This window comes from Bombina bombina, chromosome 7 (assembly GCF_027579735.1).
Source record: "Bombina bombina isolate aBomBom1 chromosome 7, aBomBom1.pri, whole genome shotgun sequence".
Lineage (NCBI taxonomy): Eukaryota > Metazoa > Chordata > Amphibia > Anura > Bombinatoridae > Bombina > Bombina bombina.
This window is the reverse complement of record NC_069505.1, coordinates 389,068,075-389,095,526: the sequence shown is the minus strand read 5'-3', so window position 1 is coordinate 389,095,526 and position 27,452 is coordinate 389,068,075. Positions and strand designations below refer to the sequence as shown.

The 27,452-nt window shown below is 39.5% G+C and overlaps 2 protein-coding genes across 2 annotated transcripts in view; one reads left to right on the top strand and one right to left on the bottom strand.

Moving 5' to 3' along the window:
- The window catches only part of PARP3 (poly(ADP-ribose) polymerase family member 3), a 43,851-nt gene extending 42,601 nt beyond the window's left edge, over positions 1-1,250 (bottom strand). Inside the window, exon 1 of the mRNA XM_053721118.1 lies at positions 1,125-1,250. The gene's annotated coding sequence lies outside the window, so the exon portion shown is untranslated. The remainder of the gene's footprint in view (positions 1-1,124) is intronic.
- Positions 1,251-15,787: 14,537 nt separating this feature from the next.
- The window catches only part of RRP9 (ribosomal RNA processing 9, U3 small nucleolar RNA binding protein), a 36,937-nt gene continuing 25,272 nt past the window's right edge, over positions 15,788-27,452 (top strand). The window contains exons 1-6 of the mRNA XM_053689027.1: positions 15,788-15,941; positions 18,092-18,180; positions 18,272-18,381; positions 18,460-18,521; positions 18,601-18,642; positions 19,279-19,405. Of these exons, the coding sequence (XP_053545002.1) occupies positions 15,879-15,941; positions 18,092-18,180; positions 18,272-18,381; positions 18,460-18,521; positions 18,601-18,642; positions 19,279-19,405 (493 nt within the window). The 5' untranslated portion in view covers positions 15,788-15,878. The remainder of the gene's footprint in view (positions 15,942-18,091; positions 18,181-18,271; positions 18,382-18,459; positions 18,522-18,600; positions 18,643-19,278; positions 19,406-27,452) is intronic.

Here is a 27,452-nt window from a genome sequence, read left to right as displayed (position 1 = left end):
TAGAAAGCATTTTGTTCATTTGGTTTACAAATAAAGGTTTATTTTGCATAAGAAAACAAAGCTTTTCACTTATGAATAAATAAATATAATATATAATATAAATACAATGAGATCAGTCTAGTTGATTATTCTTCTATGTGTCATTACATAATATAAAAAAAAAAAAAAAATGTAGGTTGACTGTACAAACTGTAGACTGAAAATAGACAAATCTGTTCACAGATAGAAAATATGAGCTGTAGTATGAGTCAGTTCATCAACATCCAAACCTCAGGATTTCCCAAAATGACCTCCCTCCTTGGCACATGCGCCAAGTCCCACAGATGTAACCTCTTCACTGCCAAGTACACACATATTCCTGTTGCAGGAGGAAAGCAGACATCACTTTTTATCTCATGTTCTGATAAAGACTGCAAGCTCTGCTGTTTATGTATGCACAAATATTATAACGTTTTTTTTCTTTCTGTAGTGCCAATCACAAACTTACTGCTGTATAATGCAGTTGGCAGTGCTGAGGGTGGGGGCTTTCCCTGCAATTAGTGGCGGTTCTACCTAAAAGGTGCCAGCGAGCTGCCCTTTTATAATGACAAGTGCTCTACAGAGAGCACATGTCCCCCCCTACATTTCTGATAAGTAGATTTCTGGTTAACTGTTTACAACCCAGATTTTGTGGTCTATAACCATCCCAGACTGTGAGCCTCATCCTTCCTAGGGCAGGAAAGGATATACCTTTTATACACGTCTGCCATCTCTCTCTCTCTCTGTGCCCCTTTCCCTCCCCTACGCTTCTTAAGATTTTTGTGTCAGTTCCAATATAAAAACTTAAGTACTAAGAGAGTATTTTGGGAACTTGGGAGCAACACAATCATTCAGGTTGTGCATTACTAGTATAAAGCAAAGGACTCTGGCTTTATGGGGCCCCAGGCTGGTCCTGTAACACTTTATATAAACCACTTTGAAAGCTGGGCTGGTACTTTGTAGACTGCCCCAAGCCTACGACTGCCAGTCCTCCTCTGGTGCAAGTGCCAACTTGGAGGAGTGACATAGCTATGCCCCTTTAAATATTTTTTAACCCACATTCTTTTTTGCAACGGTGCAGGAGTTGCTTTACTACCAGAACTCACCTGCTCCTGTAGATAATCAGGGCTGGCAGTTAGGGACGATCAGCTGCAGTGTAACAGTGACAGCGTCTGCCTGAGGCTTCAGCTTCTGTAAGCAGCAGAACAAGTCAAGGCAAGACTGTGCATCACTCACCACTCCCCCTGTATTAGGTCACTCCCTTCCATCTCATACATTGGAAAGTACACAGAGGGCTCTCTCCCACACAAGTAAAACTCCACTAGAAATGATTAAAGGGACAGTATACACCAATTTTCATGTAACTGCATGTAATAGACACTAAAGAATAATATGTACAGATACTGATTTAAAAACTTTGCTTAAAAGCTCACAGTTTAGCACGGTTGAAAAGGTTAGGCTGGAACACCTTCTGAAATTGGCTGGAAAGCAAAAAGAGAAGACACCCCCCGTCCCCCGTCCCCTGCATATGAAAATACCTTTTACACAAATAAGAGAAAGCTGGATTAGGAAGACAACAGTCAACTTCTAAAACGTTGGTGCTTGGTTAGGAGTCTGAAAATAAGCACAATGGCATTTAAAAATAAGCAAAATTATACATTGTTACCCAAAAAAACTGTATGGGCTATATAAATGGATCATCTACAAAACATTTATGCAAAGAAAAATCTAGTGTACAATGTCCCTTTAAAGGGGCAGTCTACACCTTAATCATCTTAAAGTCTTAATTTAGATTACAGGATAAATGTTAGATAGAATGATGCAGTCAAAGAAAAGATTAGTCTAAGAATAACATATAGATGTATTTTTAAAGTTTTATTAGCTGTTTAAATAGTGACAAAATAAGTGTAAAGTTTTAGTGTCTATAAAACAATGAGGGCTGCCATGTTGTAACTTAGGTTACCTTCTCTGCTGTGGCCAAGTAGGGACAGTTATAAATAGGTCACTAGAGTGTGCAGCCAATGGCTGTGTGGAATATAACAGTGTTCTGCACTTCCATTTCTAAAAGGAACTGAAAGCTCACAATTTCAGAATGGAATTACAGGAAAAGGGGACAAAATAAATAGTGAAAGTATATTGCAAAGTTTTTTTTATATATATAAGATTTATCATTTTATATTATCATCTCAAAGTGTTTAATGTCCCTTTAAGGTGCAAATGTCCTCATGCATCCATTTCTTTATCATGCAGCAGTAATAGTAAAAAAGTTATTTTTAAATGACTATTGTTTCTGGTCACTTTGAAATGGCTTTCCAAGCTCCGCCCACTGATGACATCACAATCTGGGTTGTATTAAAGGCTTCATTAGTTACAAAAGACTCACTAATTAGATTTAACAGACTGGCAATGCTATTCAGTAGAGTGCATAGATGTAGCCCATATCGTGATGTCATCAGTGGGCGGAGCTTGGCAGCCATTTCAAAGTGAACAGAAACAGTCATTTAAAAAAAAAATTTTTACTGTTACTGCTGCATGATATAAAAAGGGGTGCAGCCCCTTTAAACAAGAGGTCTTGCCACAAGTAGTAGATGCAGGGAACAAGCTTATGGGAGAGATGTTAGAATAACACAGAAAAGAGGGCACAAAATATATATACTTTATAAACCTGATAAAGTTCCTGGTAACTAGAGTTGCCAGGTGTCCATTATTCAACTGGACAGTCTAGTATTTTATAGTTGGCAATATTTAAAAAGAATTTCCAGTGACACTTTGAGCCTGATTTATCAATCCATGGCAGGCAGGCCGTACATATCCACCTCTGACCGTCCAAGCTCTCTTCCCCAGTTTTACATAACCTACACTATTATATTAATATACTTTTTACTTTTGTGATTACCTTGTATCTAAGCCTCTGCAGACTTCCCCTTATGTCAGTTCTTTTTTAGCCAATCCTAGGAAACTCCATGGGAGTGAGCACAATGTTATCTATATGGCACACATGAACTAGCACTGTCTAGCTGCATACAACTGTCAAAATGCACTGCGATAAGAGGCGTCCTCCAAGGGCTTAGAAATTAGCATATGAGCCTACCTAGGTTTAGCTTTCAACAAAGAATAACAAGAGAACAAAGCAAATTTGATGATAAAAGTAAATTGGAAAGTTGTTTAAAATTGCACGCCCTATCTGAATCGTGAAAGTTTAATTTTGAGTAGACTGTCCATTTAACAGGCCCTCTTGGTTGTCTGTTATTTTATATTCCATGCATAGATTTTTTGTTATTTTTAAATAAAATCTGTTCTCCTATTCCTTTTACTCTTCGGTATAGCCCCACATATGGTAGTCATAGCAGTCACCTCTGAAGATTGTATTTTTTACTATTAATTTCTCTAGAAAGTTTTCTTATCTTCTCTTGTTAAAGGGACAGTTCATGATTCAGACAGAGAAAGCAATTTTAAGCAACTTTATAATTTACTCCTATTATCAATTTTTCTTCATTCTCTTGGTATCTTTATTTGAAAAAGCAAAAATGTAAGCTTAGGAGCTGGCCAATTTTTGGTTCAGAACTTGGGTAGCAGTTGCTGATTGGTGGCTACATTTAGACACCAATCAGCAAGCACTACCCAGGTGCTGAACCAAAAATGGGCCGTCTCTTAAGCTTACATTCCAGCCTTTTCAAATAAAGATATCAAGAGAACAAAAAAAATGATAATAGGAGTAAATTAGAGTAAATTAGAAAGTTACTTAAAATTACTGTTCTATCTGAATCATGAAAGTTTAATTTTGACTAGACTATCCCTTTAAAGTGTATTTTCTATTTTATCAATTTGATCAGACAATATATTTACCTTTTATTCTCTATAACTTATCAATAAACCAGTGTATTTTAGAGAGTTCTCCTCCAAAGCTGAATTCCATTCGCTATTCAGTTCAACTTCATCTGCCTCAAAGTGTATATATTTGTTAGTATATTGCACCATATAAATCTCCTGTACTTTGCAGATTAGGCTGAATAATACAATATATGATATTTTCTGTATATTGTGTTGGATCTAAACTGGGTGTTTTGGGGTACAGCAGAGTGGGAGGAGCTATATAAAACCAGTTGGTGGGTGTGGTCATTACACCAGTAACCTCCTTACCTGATTGCTTTGCTCAAAAATCTTCATGTAAACTGTTTTCAAAGATTGCAAACTATGAATCAGCAATTACTGATCTTAAAGTGAATGTAAAGTCGCCTCTAGTACTTAACACAATATTGTGAAGCAATTCAATTAAGGGGGACTTTCATTCATCGATGTTCCCAATTTTATTATCAAATCGTAAATTTGACTCAGTTTTCGTGCTGCGCTTCCTCCGCCCGCCATATTGTCCCTCATTATTGCAATGATTGGCAGCTAATCTTGCTAATCCGCATTTCACCCCCGTGGCGTTCAACCCCTTTTCAGGTACGTCATGGGCCTCTTCAGCGCATGCGTTAGAAAATTATATCCATCTTCAGATGCAATGCGTGTTCACGGGACGCGCAATTTAACGTTCTCAACAATCTCTGCAATCTAATTGGTCAGTGGGCACACACCTTCTAAATAAAATTACCAATTGGCTATCATATGCTCACAGTTGTCCCACCTCAAAAACAACTATCAGCTGCTGCATAGTGCTCTGAGATGCGGTCTATGACCGCACCGCTATTCGAATAATGTAGATACTTATCCTAGACCGGCGCGCTATATGCTAAAACTCAGGAATCCTGACGAGGCTAGAGGAAAGAAATGCACGTAAGGGGTTATAATGTTTGGTTGCTCCGGACTTGTAATGTCCTAATTAGATTAAAGCCTATTCACAGTTCTAAATTATGTGGTGCTTTGGCAGCATATGCACATGCACCACAGATGGGACATATCCTTTAGCAAACACAAACTTCTTCCATAGTGAAGCTTTATAGCGGAGCTATAACTAAACACTATAGCGGAGATGGAAACACTATAAACTAAACACTATAGCGGAGATGCTGCTGCTCTCGACGATATAATAGTACTCAATGAATGTAGTTAGTAATTCATTCATTGAATACTATTTGTTATTTACAATAATGCGGAGTTTGACGCCTGCGCAGTTTAAAACACGATCGTGAACGCGCTTTACCAGGAGAACAGGAAGTTGGTTTGGGGAAAAGGTAGAGATGTTAAAATATATATATTTTAATAAGGAAGATATAATATTAAAAAAAAAATAGCGACTACATTAAGGTACTGTTAAGAAATGCATTGCAGTCATCGGTAAGTGTAAAATTTACATTCACTTTAATGAACACAGGGATGTGATCACACATAGACAAAGCAAATTGTTAGTTTATGGAAATTAGTATCTGTGGTAGCAACAGGAGACTAAAAATGTTTGCTTTTCATGTATTATTAATGCTAGGTTGCTAGGAACACACACACACAGAGATCAGTTGTCAGTAAATTACACTAAGAATAGATTGAAAGGGATATGAAACCCAATTTTGTTTATTTCATGATACAGATAGAGCATGTGATTTTAAACAAATTTCTAATTGACTTCTATTATAACATTTTCTTTGCTCTCTTGATATCTTTTGTTGAAAACCAGGGACGTAAGCTCAGAAGCGTGCACGTGTTTGGAGCACTATATAGCAGCAATTTTGTAAGAATGTTATTCATTTGCAGGAACACTTTTTTTCTTTTTTTAAACATTTATTTATAATCAGCACAGCATACATCAGACATTACAGTTACAAAACATCATCATCCAAAGAACAAAAAGAGAAAAAAATATACATATAACATATCACATAGATTAGGGTTGGAGCTAACCAAAGAATGATCTTGCCTAAAATGATATATTGTTCAACAATACAAATTATAGTAAGAAGACAGAGCAACCTATCTAAGTAGTCATATCATGCTGTTATTTTCCATTTTACCATAAAACTAAAAAAAAGAAAAAAAAAAAAAAAAGAAAGCAGAAACAAAAACAAGAACAAGGAGAAAATTCATTCCCCGGCCCCCTCTCCCTTACTCAGTATCCAATACCATCAGTACCAGACTGGGGGGGGGTTGTTAATACATATTGTATACTAATTGGACGAAGTAAAATAATATTGAGCCATTTATTGAAATCAGCCAATCGGATTGAACTTGAATCTGATTGGCTGATTCAATCAGCCAATCAGATTTTTCCTACCTTAATTCCGATTGGCTGATAGAATCCTATCAGCCAATCGGAATTCAACGGACGCCATCTTGGATGACGTCATTTAAAGGAACCTCATTCGTCGGGAAGTCGTCGTGCCTGATGGATGTTCCGCGTCGGAGGAGCGAAGAAAGAAGATTGAAGATGCCGCTTGATTGAAGACATAGCCCGGATGGAAGACTTCTGCTCTGCCGCTTGATTGAAGACATCGCCCGGATGGAAGACTTCTTCTTTGCCGCTTGATTGAAGACATCGCCCGGATGGAAGACTTCTTCTCTGCCGCTTGATTGAAGACATCGCCCGGATTGGATGAAGAGTTTGGCCCGGCTGAGTGAAGACAAGGTAGGGAGATCTTCAGGGGGGTAGTGTTAGGTGGCGGCAGTGTAGGGGGATTAGATTAGGGGTTAATCTATTTAATATAGCTGGCGGCGGTATAGGGGGATTAGATTAGGGGTTAATACATTTAATATAGCTGGCGGCGGTGTAGGGGGATTAAATTAGGGGTTAATGTATTTAATATAGGTGGCGGCGGTGTAGGGGGATTAGATTAGGGGGTAATACATTTATTATAGGTGGCAGCGGTGTAGGGGGATTTAGATTAGATGCAAAAGAGCTGATTACTTTGTGACAATGCCCCGCAAAAAGCCCTTTTAAGGGCTGGTAAAAGAGCTGATTTCTTTGGGGCATGCCCCGCAAAAAGCCCTTTTAAGGGCTGATAATAGAGGTAATTACTTTAGGGGGATTAGATTAGGGGTTAATGTATTTAATATAGCTGGCGGTGGTGTAGGGGGATTAGATTAGGGGTTAATTAATTTAATATAGCTGGCGGCGGGGTAGGGGATTAGATTAGGGGTTAATAATTTTAATATAGCTGGCAGCGGGGTAGGAGATCACATTAGGGGGTAGTTTAATGTTGCTGGCGGCGGTGTAAGGGGCTCACATTAGGGGGTAGTTTAATGTAGGTGGCGGCGGGGTAGGAGCTCACATTAGGGGGTAGTTTAATGTAGGTGGCGGCGGGGTAGGAGCTCACATTAGGGGGTAGTTTAATGTAGGTGGCGGCGGGGTAGGAGCTCACATTAGGGGGTAGTTTAATGTAGGTGGCGGCGGGGTAGGAGCTGACATTAGGGGGTAGTTTAATGTAGCTGGCGGCGGGGTAGGAGCTCACATTAGGGGGTATGTAATGTAGCTAGCGACGGTGTAGGGGGATCACATTAGGGGGATATACTTTTAATGTAGGTGGTGGCGGGGTCCGGGAGCGGCGGTTTAGGGGTTAACTACTTTATTAGGGATTGCGGCGGGGGATCGCGGTTGACAGGTAGATAGACATTGCGCATGCGTTAGGTGTTAGGTTTTATTTAGCAGTTCGCGGTTGATAGGTAGATAGACATTGCGCATGTGTTAGGTGTTAGGTTTTATTTTGCAGGTAGTTTAGGGAGTTACGGGGCTCCAATAGACAGCGTAAGGCTTGCTACGCCTGCAATTTGTGGCGAGGTGAAAATGGAGTAAGATTTCTTCATTTTCGCCACGTAAGTCCTTACGCTGTATATTGGATACCAAACTGCGCGGGTTTGGTATACCTGTCTATGGTCCAAAAAAATACAGGCGAAGGCAGAAATATACGAGCGTAACTTCTAGGTTACGCTGTATATAGGATACCAAACCCGCGCAAATTTTGGCGTCGCCGGCTTCTACGGGCGACGCTGTATATCGGATCGGGCCCATGATTTGTGAATAAATTGCTTGTTTGAATACCGCAATTGATAGTACTGCTTTTTTTCCCCCTATTCCTGAGAATTAGATTTCGGCCTATCATAATAATTGTGTTAATTGTTTTAGAAAATGTAGTGGTGCAGCCAGAAACTAATAAAAAAAAATCTGATATATGTCTAAAGTAATTCTCTCCTCCAAGGCCTTGCTAAGCCAGTAAGCTACCTTTAACCAGAACTGTTTCATTTTTGGGCACTCCAAAAACAACGAAGTAAATCAGCATTGACTCTGTTGCATTTAAAGCAATCGCTTGTTTTGTCTCTCGTCCATTTAGCTAATTTTATAGGGGTAATATAAGAATTATTAATTAGTTTGATATGTGATTTTACAAGTACATGGAAGAGTTGCCTCTTTCACCCACTTGATACTAGCTTTAATATTTTCTAGTGTAATTTCTTGAAAGTGATTCCTCCACCTGGAACATACAAATTCTAAACCCAATTGTCCCTGCTTGGCTAATAGAATTGTATATATCAGTGAGATAGTATGTATGCCAACTCGATGAAGTGTAATACAATCTCCTAGTTTGCCAAAATGACTAAAACCTTGTCTTATATCCTTATATCCTCCTATATAGTGCCTGAGTTGTAGATATGGATAACATTTTTTTTTATTAGATAGGTTATCATTTGCAAGAACACTAGATGACAGAACTATTTCTTGCCATGTAGTGTTTCAGACAGCTACCTAGGTATCTCTGCAACAAAGAATACTATGAGAACGAAGCACATTTGATAATGAATCACAAAAGAAAATTTGTGGGTTTCATTAACAACTTTGTAATTTATTTTTATTATAAAATGTATTTTGTTCTCTTGATATTCTTTGTTGGAAGCTAAACCTAGGTAGACTCATATGCTAATTGTTAAGCCCTTGAAGGACACCTCTTATCTCAGTGGATTTTGGCAGTTTTCACAGCTAGACAGTGCTAGTTCATGTGTGCCATATAGATAACATTGTGCTCATTCCTATGGGGTTATTTATGAGTCAGCACTGATTGAATAAAATGCAAGTCTGTCAAAAGAACTGAAATAAGGGGGCAGTCTGCAGAGGTTTATATACAAGGTAATCAAAGAGGTAGAAAGTGTATTAATATAACCGTGTTGGTTATGCAAAACTGGGGAATGGGTAATAAAGGGATTATCTATCTTTTTAAACAATAACAATTCTGCAGTAGACTGTCTCTTTAAACTATTGGTTGCCAGTATCATGTGCAGAATAGATATTGAGCCTCTTAGTTTCTAGGAAAAAAATGCACAGAGCAGGGATTTAAACATTTTGGTTTATAGAGCAGCAATTTGCCAGGAACACACAGAGGAAAGATTTTGATCATTAGATTTATATTTTAATAAATAAAGGACTATATTTAATAAATTCACTATTATGTTTAAGCAGCCTAATATGATTTAATTAGGACTGTAATACAATCTTAAACAACGCTCTACCACCAAAAGCAACTAGAACAAAAGACTATACAAATAGATGGAGAAATATCAGTAAAGTTTACCAGACAAACAAAAATGTTACTAGCCCAAGCAGAAAAAATTACAAGCCCACTCAATGACAAACAGAGAAAAAACTTTATTTTCTCATTCACTGCCATTTCTTACTAGTCTGGGAGTTGTCATTTGAATGACCAGTTGGTAGAATGTGTCCAGTCTCTGCGCTTATTTTGGAGACGGGTTGGCACCTTTTCTGGAAAAAATACCGGTCATGCTAATTAACATAAATAATTATACAGCATAACTCAAGACAGCAAGGACTGATTTTAAATGAGCATTTGTTTATAAATAGATTACAATACAATTAGAAAAAATTTCATTATGATAGAATATTTATTTCTATTTTCTATTTTGACCTGAACCTTAAACATAATGATCATGTCAGTAAAATTCCAGCTGAGTTGCCTGTTTGGGAGCCCTAGGGTGGGATTTGCTTATTCTGGATCTGACTTTGGTGGTCTGGGTAGTAGCTTGCCAGGGTAGGTTTGGCTACAGCAAAGTGAAATGGGTGTAACATTGTTACTGTGATATGCAGAGAGCTAAAAGTTATGCACATTTAGCAAATCAGGAGTCACACAAAACTGATTTTGATTTCTACATAAAAAAGTGTAGTGTATAAAGTACTTGTGCAGAGCTATTTGCACGATTGTTTTTACCATGAGGCCATTATACCACTTCTGGCTATGTGCAGCAGGAAACTCCACATTCTAGTGACAAACTGCCCAACGCTGGGTGATGAATCTTTGGTTTCCTTAGTAACAATAAACACACAGAAACTGTAACTAAAGATACTAAGCACCTGGGGGGAATTACTCTATTTTATACAAGAAAAATAGATGACATGATATGTATAAATATACAAATAAAATGTATATAAAGCAAAAAAAAACAAAAAAAAACAATTGTTATTGTATTATTGTTTGTCTAAATCTATGTCTTTAAAGGGACATAGATAGAGAATACAATTTTAAAAATGTTTCCAATTTACTTCTATAATCAAATTTGTTCTTCTTGTTATTCTTTGTTGAAGAGATATCTAGATAGGTAGCGTAAACGTCTGGAGAACTACATGACAGGAAACAGTGCTGCCATCTATTGCTCTTGCTAATGTAGAACAATGTTGTAAAACTGCTTCCATATAGTTCTCTAGACACGTGCACATTCCTGAGCGTACGTCCCAGGCTTTTCAACAAAGGATAAGTAAAAAACGCAGAAAATTTGATAATAGATGTAAATTGGAAAGTTGTTTAAAATTGTATCAAAATACACAAAAAGTAACAGCACTACTTAAATATGGTCAGAATAAATACAACCTAATATCAAAGGGGTGCACGAGTAAGGTATCGCCTACATACCCACAAATACATATAATACAAAATACTCAGCACACCAAATGGATACAAAGAAATGTAATGAATTTTAATATTGTCATGAATACAAATATTGTGAGAGGCACCTAGCCTATCTTCATTCCGACTTGCATACAGCACATATGCGCTGCAAACAAACGCACCACACAAATTTCCCTTAGGCGTCCTTAAGGGAAAGCAAAAATAGGCGTCTTCTCCAAACAGTTCACAGTTCAAATGTGAAAAAATAGAACAGGCACAAGGGTTTAAAGAGATACTTTGTAATCCAAGTATAGTGAACAATACACATTGCTTGATTGAAGCTTGTTACAAAGTCTAATCCCATGCTGTTCTAGTGTCAAGTGCAAATACTGTGTGTCTAGGGCAATCCTCTCCTCCTGGGCCTCACACCCCACAGATAAAAGGTGTATACCAGAGCCCTGTTGTATATTAAATACTCCCCAGTCCATATTAGAAGTGGCAGCACCACAAAACTGTATAATAGCCTCTGTGTAAGTTCGTGTGGAACTGGTGTATAGTGCAAATCTAGTAGTGAGCGTGTTGACTACCGTGTATAAACCACCCTTAGTTATCACAGTCCAGGGGGTATACTTGCTTATCCTCCTGTTGATCCTATGTACGGATTTTACTTCTTCAAATTGGACAATAACCACACAGGTCCCGCAAAGGTACGCTCAGTGAGCGTGATCCTATTCACCAATCTTTCACTTCCGTCGGCTGGTTCAATCGTTTGAATATAGGAAAAGCCCTGGCAAGGGGACCCGTAAACATGGCAAGTTTGGAATGACTGCCTAGGTAACACACTCTGACGCGCGTTTCGGGACTCCGCCATTTCTCAAGGAGTATACTACATCATAGTGTCCACCTCCTCATATAGTTCATATGCGTTATTTGATTGGGTAGCAAAAAAACACACCTTTCTTGCGTGTAAACCATTTGCGCAATCTTTAAACCTATACACAGTGAACACCATTGTAAAACACTTTATATACAACGTGAGAATACCTAATGTTCATTAATGAACAAAATACTTATCATGAATGTCTCTACTAGGGGTAACTATCGATTCCCCATATTTCTCTACAAACAACAAAAAACATGTATGCAGAAATGTTAGTTTTGAACTTGAATTTGTCTATATTGGAAACAGTAACTAAACATCCTATTCCCAAATGAAATGCCCCCAAAAGACATACTCAATTGATCACAAGGTTGATGTAAAGAAGACACATCTTCTCACTATGACCCAATTGCAATAGCAATCGTAATTTGTAAGGAAACTTATTTTATATACACATATATGGAATACCTGATTTAGGAGTACAAAAAGTGATTCTATACAAAAAAAAAAAAACAGTGAATATCTCTATTTAGCCCCCTAGGTGTTAAAGTATCTAGTTTACTAAACCATTGGGCTTCCTTTCGAAAAAGAGTCTTTTGCCTATCACTCCCTCTTCTGGGAGGTGGAGCATCATCAACAATTTGAAACCTAAGTTGACTCTTATTGTGTGAATGGGTCAGAAAATTATGTGCAACGGGGACGTCAAAATCTTCATAGTTAATAGCTGCCTTGTGTTGTCTGATATGATCCCTAACACTCTGTGTGGTCTCACCCACATATGCCAGTCCACATGGGCATTTAATGACATATATAACGTAACCTGAGTTACAAGTATATGTATTTTTAATCCCAATTTTACATCCAGTATGAGGATGTGTCACATAATCACCTTTGATAAGGGAATTGCATTGGGAAGGAACCCTTTTTCTGCAGGGGTGGGGTCGGATTTGTAGAACCCAAATCCGCCTTCACAAATTCATCCCTCAGGTTCCTATTCCTTTTATATGAAAACAGTGGGGGATATTTAAATACTTTAGATGTTTTGAGATCCTTTTGTAGTAGGTACCAGTGTTTCGATATCATGGATCTTGATCAAATTTGTTCTCTTGTTATTCTTTGTTGAAGAGATATCTAGATAGGTAGCGTGCACGTGTCTGGAGCTCTACATGACAGGAAATAGTGCTGCCATCTATTGTTCTTGCTAATGTAGAACAATGTTGTAAAACTGCTTCCATATAGTTCTCTAGACACGTGCACATTCCTGAGTTTACGTCCCAGCTTTTCAACAAAGGATAAGAAACAAACAAAGAAAATTTGATAATAGATGTAAATTGGAAAGTTGTTTAAAATTAAATGTTCTACCTGAAACATGTCCCTTTAAATTAAAGCTTACGAGCCGGCCCATTTTTGGTTCAGCACCCTGGATACAGCTTGCTTTTTGGTGGCTACATTCAGCCAACCAATAAGCAAGCGTAACCCAGGTGCTGAACCAAAAATGGGCCGGCTTGTAAGCTTTAATTCCTGCTTTTTCAAATAAAGATACCAAGATAATGAATAAAAATTAACAATAGGGGTAAATTAGAAAATTGCTGCTCTATCTGAATCATGAAAGAAAAAAAATTGGGTTCAGTATACCTTTAATGGATTACATATATGTAGAAGAAAGAAGTGAGGGACAGTCAAGGGGGTCAATCACTTCGGTTGACATGTGTTACGGTCAGCCAAAGAGGTAAAGTTATGTATTTGTATGTTACTGGCAGCCAAGGGGTAAAATGACTGCTCAGTTGTAAAAATATGCATGTTGAGATCAAGAGTGATGGGCTAAGGTAGAGCTTTTAGGGGGCATTGTGACACAGACAAATGGTCCAATATGTTTGTGGAGGACAGCTGGCAAACCTATTTCAATAGCAAAGCAATAGCAATAGCGAAAAATGGCAAATACCAAAGAACGTCAAAACATTTAACTTTGTTTCAAGAGTGGTTCTGAAGCTGCTGCGTTTGTAATTGCTTTAACCAGTTGGCAGTTCTCATTTAATGTGCAAGATTTCATGCATTTGGCAACTATAGATTTTGAGGGCAGGAAAGCCCTCTATCAATACCATCAGAGAGATAGGTGAAGTATATTATGTGAGGGATTTAGCGCACACGCGCTATCCTACACGCAGACGTTAGTGCACCGTAGAACATCGCTCAATCGACAAAAAATAACTTTGGACTATGGTAATTTGAGCACAAACATAGAAGCGCTATTGATTGTACTTGAGTGATGTTAACATTTTGCACATAGATGAATGACATCTTTGAATAGAAATATATTTACAATATACATGTATAGGCAAAATGCTTCTAGTAAAAGTTATTACTGTTTTAGTGTCAACATTCTCTCTGCACGTGCATGTGAAGCATAGCTAGATATTTTCAGTGCACCAGCATTTAAAATACTGTAGCTGCTCAGAACATCAGTGGGGCTTGTATCATGTCAGTAATTTACAATCTGAGTCATTACCAGATGGTACAGGCACCTTAGGTTTTCTGAGCAAGTGCTGTGTTTAAAATTCTGTGCACTGTGCATACTTAAAGGGACAGACTAGACAAAATTAAACTTTCATTATTCAGATAGGGAATGCAATTTTAAACAACTTTCCAATTTACTTTTATCATTAAATTTGCTTTGTTGGCTTGGTATTTTTTGTTGAAAGCTAAACCCAGGTAGGCACATATGCTAATTTATAAGCCTTTGAAGGCCGCCTCTTATTTCAGGGCATTTTGACAGTTTTTTTTACAGCTATACAGCGCTAGTTCATGTGTGCCATATAGATAACATTGTGCTCACTGCCGTGAAGTTACCTAAGAATCAACATTGATTGGCTAAAATGCAAGTCTGTTAAAAGCACTGAAATAAGGGGCAGTCTACAGAGGCTTAGATACTAGGTAGCCACAGAGGTAAAAAGTATATTAATATAACCATGTTAGTTGTCCAAAACTGGGGAATGGGTAATAAACTGATTATCTACCTTACAATATACAATAACATACCTTACAATACAATAACAATATACAATAACAATTCTGGAGTAGACTGTTTGGGAGGGATCAGGGAGGTGAAAGGTGTCAGGTGGGAGGGTGATCACTGCACTACAATACATTTTATCCTAAAAGGGACATTCCAGTCAAAATGTAAATGCATATAGATAAATTACATCTTAATGTATTGGCAAAAATACTTCTAGTAAACGTTATCACTGTTTTAGTGCTAAAAAAAAATTCTGCACGTGCACGTGAAGTATAGCTAGATATTCTCAGTGCACCAGCATTGTAATTACTGCAGCTGCTCAGAGCACCAGTGGGGCTTTGAATCATGTTTAAATACACATTTGAAACAGCTATCGCTTTTAATAGAAGCATTTTTGGCTGATACATGTATATTACAAAAATGTTTCTATTCAAAACTGAAATGCGGATTCCAATTTTTGTTGGAATGTCCCTTTATCATTCTTCTCTGCGTGTGCATGTGAAGCATAGCAATAAAGACCTTAAATTATCAAAAATTATAATATATATATGTTTGATCTTATCTGAATCACAGGATGCCAATGAACAAATTTAGAGATTTTTTTTTTTTTACAGTTAGAAAGCTACAGTTTTTATTTTGGAATGTGACAGTTTTTATATAGATTTTTTTTTGTTTTTTTTGTTACGTTTTTGGTAATTTTACAAGTAGTTTCTTAATCCTCTGAATGAATAGCTAGTTGAAACTGTCATCCAATGAAAACTCTTTTTATGCTATATATATATATATATATATATATATATATATATATATATATATATATATATATATATATATATATATATACAGTATATACATAAACAGTAATAATTAAAAGTGACATGGTTACCTAGTAACCTAGCTACAAGTAAATAGTTTTCTAGTTACCATGGAGACGCTCGGTCCGCAAAGGTATCGCGAGGATTTGTAGAGGTCCGAATGTAACATGGGAAAATTGAGAATTGGTTTGGCCAATAGCAGAACGAGGGCGGGGCTATAATTTTACAGCCAACCGTGTGTCGGGGGTGTGTCCTTTGGGAGAGCCATCTAATGCTTTAGCATTGGGCATGACCGGAAGAAGCTTGTAGACTACACGTGGGTCCGGTGCTGTCTGTACATGATGTCGGGCCTATTTATTAAGAAAAAGTCAGAGGGTTTTGGGAAGAAGCGGCGTGGAGAGGTGGGCGAGATATGTGAATTTTGTGTCCACACCCGTAGCATATAAGGAAGTTGCCTTTACTATATATTGTGAGGGTGCTGGGTTTGCAGTAATGTAATGAGAGGATCTGATACCTCCGCATCAACTTATAGTAATAGCATGGGAGACCTATGTATATGGGTGTGATGGTGTTGTCCAGAATGTGCTCTGGTTATGCCAGTTCTTCCCAGTCAGGGAATGAGTGCTCTGTTTGTCTCCCCCCCAAACAGTATATGAGGGCTCTATCTATGTCTGTCCCCCCAAAGCAACGTATGAGTGCACTGTCTATGCCTGTCCCCCAAAGCAGCGTATGAGTGCACTGTCTATGCCTGTCCCCCAAAGCAGCGTATGAGTGCACTGTCTATGCCTGCCCCCCAAAGCAGCGTATGAGTGCACTGTCTATGCCTGCCCCCCAAAGCAGCGTATGAGTGCACTGTCTATGCCTGCCCCCCAAAGCAGCGTATGAGTGCACTGTCTATGCCTGCCCCCCAAAGCAGCGTATGAGTGCACTGTCTATGCCTGCCCCCCAAAGCAGCGTATGAGTGCACTGTCTATGCCTGCCCCCCAAAGCAACGTATGAGTGCACTGTCTATGCCTGCCCCCCCAAAGCAGCGTATGAATGCACTGTCTATGCCTGCCCCCCCAAAGCAGCGTATGAGTGCACTGTCTATGCCTGCCTCCCCAAAGCAGCATTTGAGTGCACTGTCTATGCCTGCCCCCCAAAGCAACGTATGAGTGCACTGTCTATGTCTCTGCCCCCCAAAGCAGCGTATGAGTGCACTGTCTATGCCTGCCCCCCAAAGCAGCGTATGAGTGCACTGTCTATGCCTGCCCCCCCCAAAGCAGCGTATGAGTGCACTGTCTATGCCTGCCCCCCCCAAGCAGCGTATGAGTGCACTGTCTATGCCTGCCCCCCGAAAGCAGCGTATGAGTGCACTGTCTATGCCTGCCCCCCCAAAGCAGCATATGAGTGCACTGTCTATATGTCTGCCCCGCAACGCAGCATATGAGTGCACTGTCTATATGTCTGCCCCCCAAGGCAGCGTATGAGTGCACTGTCTGTGCCTGAGACCCCAAGCAAAATTAATGCTGTAGCTATGCCTGACCCTCAAAACAGAATACAAGTGTTTTCGCTATACAAGTGATTCCGCCCCAACCAGAATACGAGTGCTATTGCTATGCCTTTTCCCCAAAACAGAATATGAGGGCTCTGGCAGTGCCTTCTTCCTCAAACAGAATATGAGGGCTCTGGCTGTGCCTGCCCCTTAAAGCAGAATATAAGGGCTCTGGCTGTGCCTGCCCCTTAAAACAGAATATGAGGGCTCTGGCTGTGCCTGCCCCTTAAAGCAGAATATAAAGGCTCTGGCTGTGCCTGCCCCTTAAAACAGAATATAAAGCCTCTGGCTGTGCCTGCCCCTTAAAACAGAATATAAAGGCTCTGGCTGTGCCTGCCCCTTAAAACAGAATATAAAGGTTTTGGCTGTGCCTGCCCCTTAAAACAGAATATGAGGGCTCTGGCTGTGCCTGCCCCTCAAAACAGAATATAAAGGCTCTGGCTAAGCCTGCCCCTCAAAACAGAATATAAAGGCTCTGGCTGTGCCTGCCCCTTAAAACAGAATATAAAGTCTCTGGCTGTGCCTGCCCCTGAAAACAGAATATAAAGTCTCTGGCTGTGCCTGCCCCTGAAAACAGAATATAAAGTCTATGGCTGTGCCTGCCTCTTAAAACAGAATATGAGGGCTCTGGCTGTGCCTGCCCCTTAAAACAGAATATAAAGTCTCTGGCTGTGCCTGCCCCTGAAAACAGAATATAAAGTCTCTGGCTGTGCCTGCCCCTGAAAACAGAATATAAAGTCTCTGGCTGTGCCTGCCCCTCAAAACAGAATATAAAGGCTCTGGCTGTGCCTGCCCCTCAAAACAGAATATAAAGGCTCTGGCTAAGCCTATCTGCCCCCCCCCCCCCCCAGTATGAATGCTCTGGCTATGCCTGTCAGGCTGAATATGAGTGTTTATCAGGCTGTGTCTGCCTGCTATGTATGCATATCTTCCAGTAAGTGACTGCATCAAGTAGGGTTTGACATGGGAGCTTTTTTCCTGTCTGCTGACCCCTTCTAATATTCACTTCTATCTTAGGGTAACAATGCTGACTCCAAAGGCCAGAAGAAGAAAAGGAAAGGAGCCAATCTGAGAGAGGAGATTGAAAGTGACTCGGACACTGAAGTGTGAGTGGTGCCACTTTGTGCTGTATTTTTGTTGTTGTTGTTTTTTTAATCTCATGACCCCTTCACTGACACTTCATCTCTGCTGTGACAGTGCCCCAGTTCGTGCCAAACCTAATGAGGAGGAGGAAGAACTGGAAGAGACTGCTCAGGAGAAGAAATTGCGTTTAGCTAAAGAATATTTACAGCAGTTACAGCAACAAGGTATGGGGTATTCCTGGGGCCTTTTTCTGGTAACAAAATGTAGTTATGTCCCATTGTAACTGTCTTTGTGTTCTCTAGAGGAGGAGAAGTTGGAGGATGAAGCTCAGGATGTAATCGCTAGCAGACTGCAGGAGGATGTGGTTAGTATTACTAACTATGTAGCTGGAGAGTGAAGATATTTGGTTGCATTAATTAATAATTGATTTATTTATTTTAAAGCTGGAGCAGCGTGGGAGACTTCAGCGTCCCCTGGCTAAGCAGGTAATTTGAAAAGCTTTCCACTACTAGCTCGATATAACTTTTTTTTTTTCTCCTTTAAAGGGACATTTAAACCATGAAAGTTAGAATGTAATTCCTCATAAAATGTTCAATGACGCTCAATTAAAAACAACTTTACATTACACTTTCATTATTAAAAAAAAACAAAAAAAAACGTTTGGGCATCTTTTGAATATTGTAGTCCCCCCCGGGGGAGAGGCTGGAATATGGAATGCAGAACGCTGACATTCCTACTTGCTGCACAGTAACCAGTTGATATCTGCAGAAGCTGGTTTATATTTACCCCTCATTAGCCACAACAAAGGAAGTACGATCAACAACATTTAATAAGCTTTTAAAGCAGTGTGTCCCAAGCCTGGAATACAATATATTAACAAAATCACTGTTTTAAACCTGTGAGTATTATTTGCAGTGAATAATTTTGATGCTTACATAAACATTGCCTTTAATGTCCTTTTAAACATATTCTTCCGTGCACTCCAGGAACTATAGTCACTTCTCTCCCTTCTCTACACCCACATTCTCCTACATATACATTTAAACATTTATATACTTTTTGCAAATGTCATCAATATTGTCATTTATTTTGTAACTTCTTATTCATCTTTTGCCCCACAGTTGCTTCCCCCAGAGCCCTCAGAGATACGCCTGTTCCGTGGTCACAATGGGCCTATTACCTGTCTTGTTATCAGTCCTGATGATAAATGCATCTTTTCTGGGTCTAAGGACTGTTGCATCATTAAATGTAAGTTTTGCTTTAAGCAGCAACAATATTAGTGTTGTGACTTTTGTGCCAAGGTTATTAAAATAAATATATGTGTGTGCATATATATACGTACATACGTGTGTGTGTGTGTGTGTGTGTATATGTATATACAAAACAAATTAATACAACACACAGAGAAAACCCAACACTCACTTGCAAGCTCTCAGCTAAGATTTAAAAGCTAAAATGGAAAGGTTAGTTACCGCATCTGGCCAAATGGGACAAGCTCAGGTACCACGTCAAGGTCCTTTCCAATACCTGGGACCCTAAAACAGCCACACAATGCAAGCTTTTTCTCTGTGTGTTGTATTAATTTGTCTTGTAATTTTCCCTATGGTTCTTGCACCCAGACCTGACTGGGGTTAACTGCCCATGACTCTGGGAGCAGCACAGCTTCCTGTGAGTGCCAGTGGCACCAAGAGCTGAGCATGTTGCAGGGTCATGGGATGTGTACCCGGTCCAGTATGAGAGTGCAGTTCCCTTCCGTGTTTTTTATATATATATATATATATAATGTGTATGAATATAGCACATAAACATCTATGGGAGAGAAAATTATTGGTACTTTTCTGGTAGGCATAATTGTACTAACAGGTGAGACGAGCATGCTTGTGTTCTATAAGAAGTTTTAATATGCCAGTTTATAAATAATGGAACAATAAACACTTTTTATGATTTTTTTTTTAATTTTATATAGGGGTCCATTTATCAAAAGCCGGGTTTAAATGTCCGCCCAGTATCACGTGTAGCAGGCAGCAATATGCTGCCCTCTATATTATCATTGCACAAGTCACTGCTTATGCAATGCTGCCCCTAGCTTGCACGCAGCTGTAAATCTCCACAGTCTGACAAGTCTGGGGGGGGGGGATTGAAAAACGACAGTTCAGAGTCGGTTTATAGGTTAAAAAGCATCGGTCTGATGATCGCTGCTTCTTATTTATTGGTTGCAGGCTCGTTCATGTGAACCTGCAGCCCGAAAGTACTCCAAATTTGCATTGGCAGCTTCTTAACCACTTAACGTGATTAGGACATTCCATGCTGTACTAACAGCACTGGGCTTGAACACCATTTGGACAGTATCAAACGTCCTATGTTGTTCAGCGTCCTGCAGCTTCCTGCTTTAATGAAAAGCATAATTGTACTGGGAGAAGTGCCTAGCATAGTAGGCAGCCCCCCAAGGTTGTTGATACGTGATCGTGTCGACAATCACGTGAATTCTTGATTCCTGCAAATGTTTACTCTGAAAATTTGTTCTGATCACGAATATTTGCCCTAGTCATGACGGGGTTAAATGGAGCCCATAATTTTAGTTATGTGCAACGAAACAACTTTGCAATATATTTTCAATATTTATTCTGTTCCCTTTCCATGTAATTTAAATATGAAAATTGAGCAATTTCTAACACGCAGGACTTGAAATGCGCCCAGCTGACTTCTCAAGGATAACTCTCTATATATCTGTCCCTAATTATCTTTATCAGATAACCATTGCAAAGCAATGTACTTTATACTAACATTATGACAGTGACTATCCTTATTGTCTGAGGGCTAAAGCTCAGATTGGCTCCTTTAAATAAGGCAAATGGTGTGTGGCGTTTGGCTATTGAAAAATAATTGCAGTAAATAAGAATGTTAATTTGTTTTTAAAACATTTAGACGTTGCTGATCTGTTATTCTATAGCAACACAACAGATATGTCTTGTCCCTTTAACCTTTTAACACCGTTATGCTGTTCTATTCCGTCATAATTACACTGGGCTTTAGTGCCGTTAGGACGAAATAGAACGTCGTAACTGTTGGCTGTCCTAAAGCCAACGGCGCTTCCATGATGTGATTGCGGTCTGGAGGGCGTGCCTAGCGTCACAGGGATGCCCCCCTGACCCAATCCCATCAACCATGTCATCAAAGGTTTAAAGGGATACTAGACGTATCCCACCAATCAGCAGTGCTACCCAGTTGCTGAACCAAAAATGGGATGGCTCGGGACAGTCAACTCCCAAATTTATTTTTTTTTTGTTTTGTTTAAAAAGATAGATAATCCCTTTTATTACCCATTCCCCAGTTTTGCACAGAAAACACTGTTATATTAATATACTTTTTACCTCTGTGATTACCTTATTTTTAAGCATCTTCTGACAGCCCTCTCATCACATGACTATATTTATTGATTTGCATTTAAGCCAATTAGTGCTGTGTTTAAAATCCATGGGCGTCGGCACAATGTTATCTATATGGCTCACATGAACTAGCTTCCCCTGTTGTGAAAAGCAAATACAAAAGCACGTGATAAGAGGCTGTCTTTAGGGACTTAGAAACAGACAGACAATTTAAAAGGTTTAAAGGTTATAAAGTAAATTAATATAACAATGTTGGTTGTGCAAAGCTGGGGAATGGGTAGTAAAGAGTGTTATCTATCTTCTGGAGTAGACTGTCCTTTTAAGTTTACATTCCTGCTTTTTCAAATAAAGTTAGCAAGAGAACAAAGAAAAAAATAATAGAAGTAAATTAGAAAGTTGCTTAAAATTGCATGCTCTATCTGAATCACGAAAGAGAAAAAAAATTGGGTTTAGTATCCGTTTAAGTTGTCAGACATTGCCTATATTTGTTGTGTACAATTTTGCAGACCAGAAGGACAAAGGAGGTCTACTGGTGCACACACACATATATATATATATATATATATATATATATATACACACATATATATATATATATATATATATATATATATATATATATACATATATATACACACATATATATACACACACACACACACACGCAAAAAAGTATTTAGTCAGCCATTAATTGTGCAAGTTCTCCCACTTAAGAAGATGAGAGAGGCCTGTAATTTTCATCATGGGTATACCTCAACTATGAGAGACAAAATGTGGAAACAAATCCAGACAATCACATTGTCTGATTTGGAAAGAATTTATTTGCATATTATGGTGGAAAATTTGTATTTGGTCCCCTACCAATAAGCAAGATTTCTGGCTCTCACAGACCTGTATCTTCTTCTTTAAGAGGCTCCTCTGTCCTCCACTCATTACCTATATTAATGGCACCTGTTTGAACTTGTTATCAGTATAAAAGACACCTGTCCACAACCTCACACAGTCACACTCCAAACTCCATTATGGTGAAGACCAAAGAGCTGCCGAAGGACACCAGAAACAAAATTGTAGACCTGCACCAGGCTGGAAAGACTGAATCTGCAATAGGCAAGCAGCTTGGTGCGAAGAAATCAACTGTGGGAGCAATAATTAGAAAATGGAAGACATACAAGACCACTGATAATCTCCCTCAATCTGGGGTTACACGCAAGATCTCACCCCGTGGGGTCAAAATTATCACAAGAACAGTGAGCAAACATCCCAGAACCACACGGGGGGGGGGCCTAGTGAATTACCTGCAGAGAGCTGGGACCAACGTAACAAAGGCTACCATCAGTAACACACTATGCCGCCAGGGACTCAGATACTGCAGTGCCAGACGTGTCCCCCTGCTTAAGCCAGTACATGTCCGGGCCCGTCTGAAGTATGCTAGAGAGCATTTGGATGATCCAGAAGCGGATTGGGAGAATGTCATATGGTCTGATGAAACTAAAGTAGAACTGTTTGGTAGAAACACAACTCGTCGTGTTTTGAGGAGATAGAATGCTGAGTTGCAACCAAAGAACACCATACCTACTGTGAAGCTTGGGGGTGGCAACATTATGCTTTGGGTCTGTTTCACTGCAAAGGGAACAGGATGACTGATCCGTGTACATGAAAGAATGAATGGGGCCATGTATCGTGAGATTTTGAGTGCAAACCTCCTTCCATCAGCAAGGGCATTGAAGATGAAACGTGGCTGGGTCTTTCAGCATGACAAAGATCCCAAACACACCACCCGGGCAACGAAGGAGTGGCTTTGTAAGAAGCATTTCAAGGTCCTGGAGTGGCCTAGGCGGTCTCCAGATCTCAACCCCATAGATAACCATTGGAGGAAATTGAGTCTGTGTTGCCCAGCGACAGCCCTAAAACATCACTGCTCTAGAGGAGATCTGCATGCAGGAATGGGCCAACATACCAGCAACAGTGTGTGACAACCTTGTGAAGACTTACAGAAAACGTTAGACCTCTGTCATTGCCAACAAACGATATATAACAAAGTATTGAGATGAACTTTTGATATTGACCAAATACTTATTTTCCACCATAATATGCAAATAAATTCTTTCCAAATCAGACAATGTGATTGTCTGGATTTGTTTCCACATTTTGTCTCTCATAGTTGAGGTATACCTATGATGAAAATTATAGGCCGCTCTCATCTTCTTAAGTGGGAGAACTTGCACAATATAATGTGTGTGCACCAGTAGACCTCCTTTGTCCTTCTGGTCTGCAAAATTGTACACAACAAATATAGGCAATGTCTGACAACTTAAAGGGATACTAAACCCAATTTTTTATGTGTGTGTGTGTGTGTGTGTATATATGTGTATATATAGATATAGATATAGATATATATAGATATATATATATATATATAGATATATATAGATAGATAGATATAGATAGATAGATATATAGATATATAGATATATAGATATATAGATATATATAGAGAGAGATATAGAGATATATATCTATATATCTATAATCTCAGAAGCTGGAATAACTTCCGTGCATGTTCATTTTTATTGTAACTCCTCAGGGTGCACGTTCTTTTTGCACACTATGCCCCTTCACAGAGAAAAAATATCCTGAAGCATATCAGTCTGACCCTGCCCAATGACAGTCCAATACCAGGCAATTCCTCTTTGAACAAGGGAAGCAACAACCCCAGACAATCGTTTTAGCCTCCTATGGGCCTCGTCAGTGAAGTACAGTTGTATCTCTCTAAGGGCATGTGTGCATGGAGTCCACGTCTGGTTTCCCCATTACTCTTAGCGTGACCCAAGAGCAATTTGCATGAAATTCGAAAAAAAGAGAACAGCACTCCATGAGATAGAACAGAAGCTGGAATAACTTCCATGCATGTTCATTTATATTGTAACTCCTCAGGGTGCACGTTCTTTTTGCACACTATGCCCCTTCACAGAGAAAAAATATCCTGAAGCATGACAGTCCAGCGCAGAAATACCAGGCAATTCCTCTCTGATTCCTCTCAGCCCCTTGCGGAGTACATTGACCATTTCCTACAACCTGTGGTTAAGTCTACTGCGTCCTATCTCAAGGACTCCTCTGAACTGATCCGCCTCTTGCACTCCATAATGGACATCCTCCCTTCTGACCTTTTGGTCACGATGGATGTCGCAAATCTATACACCTTCATTCCCCACACACATGGGATGGAGATGGTCATGAGTATCCTAACGGATAACCCTCATTACTGTGAACCACCTATAGAGTTTCTGTTGGAGCTCTGTTTAGTTAAAAACTATTTTCGGTTTGAGAATACATTTTATTTACAAACACTTGGCATGGCGATGGGGTCTAATATGGCCCAATCATATGCCAATATTTATATGTCCATGTATGAACATGGACATATTTTTTCTGCTGAACAGGGTTCCATCAGATTCTACCGACGCTACATAGATGATGTGTTCCTTGTGTGGAGGGTTGACAGGGAATCTCTGACTTCTTGGTTTGATCGTCTCAATGCCCTGAATTCTACTGTACGGTTCAAGATGGAGATTGGAGATGTGAGTATACACTTTTTGAATCTTGAGATCTACAAGATGTCTTCACCATCGGGTCTGAGATTATATACAACCCTTTACAGTAAGCCCACTGACAGGAACTCTATATTGCACTATAACGGTTACCATCCAAATTTCCAAAAAAAAGGAGTCGGCTCCTCTCAGCTCCTGCGTGTTGTATGCAATAACACTGAGGAGGCCCACAAGAAGCTCCAACTGGACCATATGGCACAGAAATTTATTGATAGAGGGTATCCTAAACCACTAATTACAACCCAGTGTGCACATGCACATTCACTTACTCAACAAGCACTGAGCCATACACCACTCAAACCGGCTGATAAGAGGATGAATTTCGTCTCTACCTACACAACGGCAGCAGACAAAGTGCAAAAGGCGATTAAACACTGGCCGATTATGTCTACTGACACTTCCTTACCATTTGGGGATATGCCTGCTCCGAGATTGGTCTACAAAAGGGCACGCAACCTGAGAGACCTCTTGGTGAATACTGATCCCTCTGCAAGTTACCAACAACAAACCTGGTTGCCCCAAGGAAAGAAGGGGTGTTACAGATGTAGGAACTGCGTCACTTGTAATGGCATGATTGTGGGCAACAGGTTTCACCACCCACATACCAACAAGTCTTTCAATATATGCCATCGGCTAACCTGTACATCAGACCATGTCATTTGCCCTTGTGCTTTATACTATGTGGGGAAGACCATCACTTCGTTCAGGGAGAGGCTGGCCAACCATAAAACAGCCATTCGGCTAGCGCTTGACAAAGGGTCATCTGACCAACCAGTGGCATGCCACTTCCAGCAAGCAGGCCACCCTATCTCTTCTTTAAGAACCATATTGATTGATCATGTCCCTAAAGCTCGACGTGGAGGTGATCGGGCTAAAGCCTTACTCAGGTTGGAGTCCCGTTGGATTCACCGTTTGGACACTATTACTCAGAGGTCTCAATATGACCATTGATTACAGTTGCTTCTACAAATGACCGTGGACCTCTTTTCATCTCGCTCTAAAGTCTCTACCTGCTCCTTTTGCACGCTGTAGATAATATTAGGTACAAATACACTGACTGAGTATATGTGTTCATATGACTGACATGCCCTCTTGTTCTATGTAATTGGACTGATGGTGTCCACTATGACGTTAAGTCTCTGCTTATTGTGGCACTACATTTGGGTTGTCTGGGGTCTGATTACATATTAACTCAGCAGTGTCTTTTTAGATTCTTTTTGTTAGAATTGTATTACATGTTGTTTTTAAACCACTGGATTGTGTATGTTGGTTGCCATAGTTACTAGTTGTTCAGCAGTGACATATACAATTATGCTCTCTGTTGTACTTATGCCAATTGTGTTTTACAGATATATTCTCTAAATCTGTGACTTATAGTGTGGTGATATGACGTTTGATCTTAGGCAGATTACTTTCTATCATCTATTTCGTGCCTCCGTGTGGTCACCATGGTAACGGTTATGCTAGGACTTCGCTGTACCGTGTTTTGCTCACTTCCGGTTGGGCTGAGTTAGCCCTGTGTGTCCTATCCTGTTCCCATGGTGACTCATGCGTGATGTGATGACGTCATGGCGCGATCGCATAGGCATTCGCTGTACTGTGGAGACTGCTTCGTTAAGCACTTGAGTGATATTGTCAGATCGGTTCCGGTCCAATGCAATTAGGATTAAGAGAGAGAGACTCATTGTGTAAACCATTTACAAATCTAAACAAGTCAGAAGACTTGTATTAAACCCAGAAACTCTCTGACTACACTGTTTCCAATGCAGCAAAGGAATCTGGGTAAGATATGCAAATGAGGCTCACAATGACTCACCTTTTTACTTTTAACCTGCTTTTTAAGACAGACTTCCCTTTATGCCATAGCACTGCTGCATTACACAGCTTTTATGCTTAGCTAGGGTTAGTACAGTGATTTAGACCAATCCCAGGACAGCTGTTTCGTGGTTATTGCCACTCATCAGCTGGGTGTAGGTTAAATCACTACTTGGTAAAGTTCATTTCTGGGGGAAATTCAACAACAATTAAAATTATGGGGAGGCGAAAAGTGAGTTTAAAATCCTCAATACGAAATATAGAGACAATAACTCATTGTGTAAACCATTTACAAATCTGAACAAGTCAGAAGACTTGCTTTAAACCCAGAAACTCACATCTTTATTTAAAAATTAAGAAATATTAAGAAGGAAAAAAGTTATATGTGAAATAATTTGTGGTCTCATGTGTTTTGAGGTGCGCCAATACCTGTTTCTAAATTATATTTATTATGGTCACTTTGGCAGCACTCCACAATATGTGCAT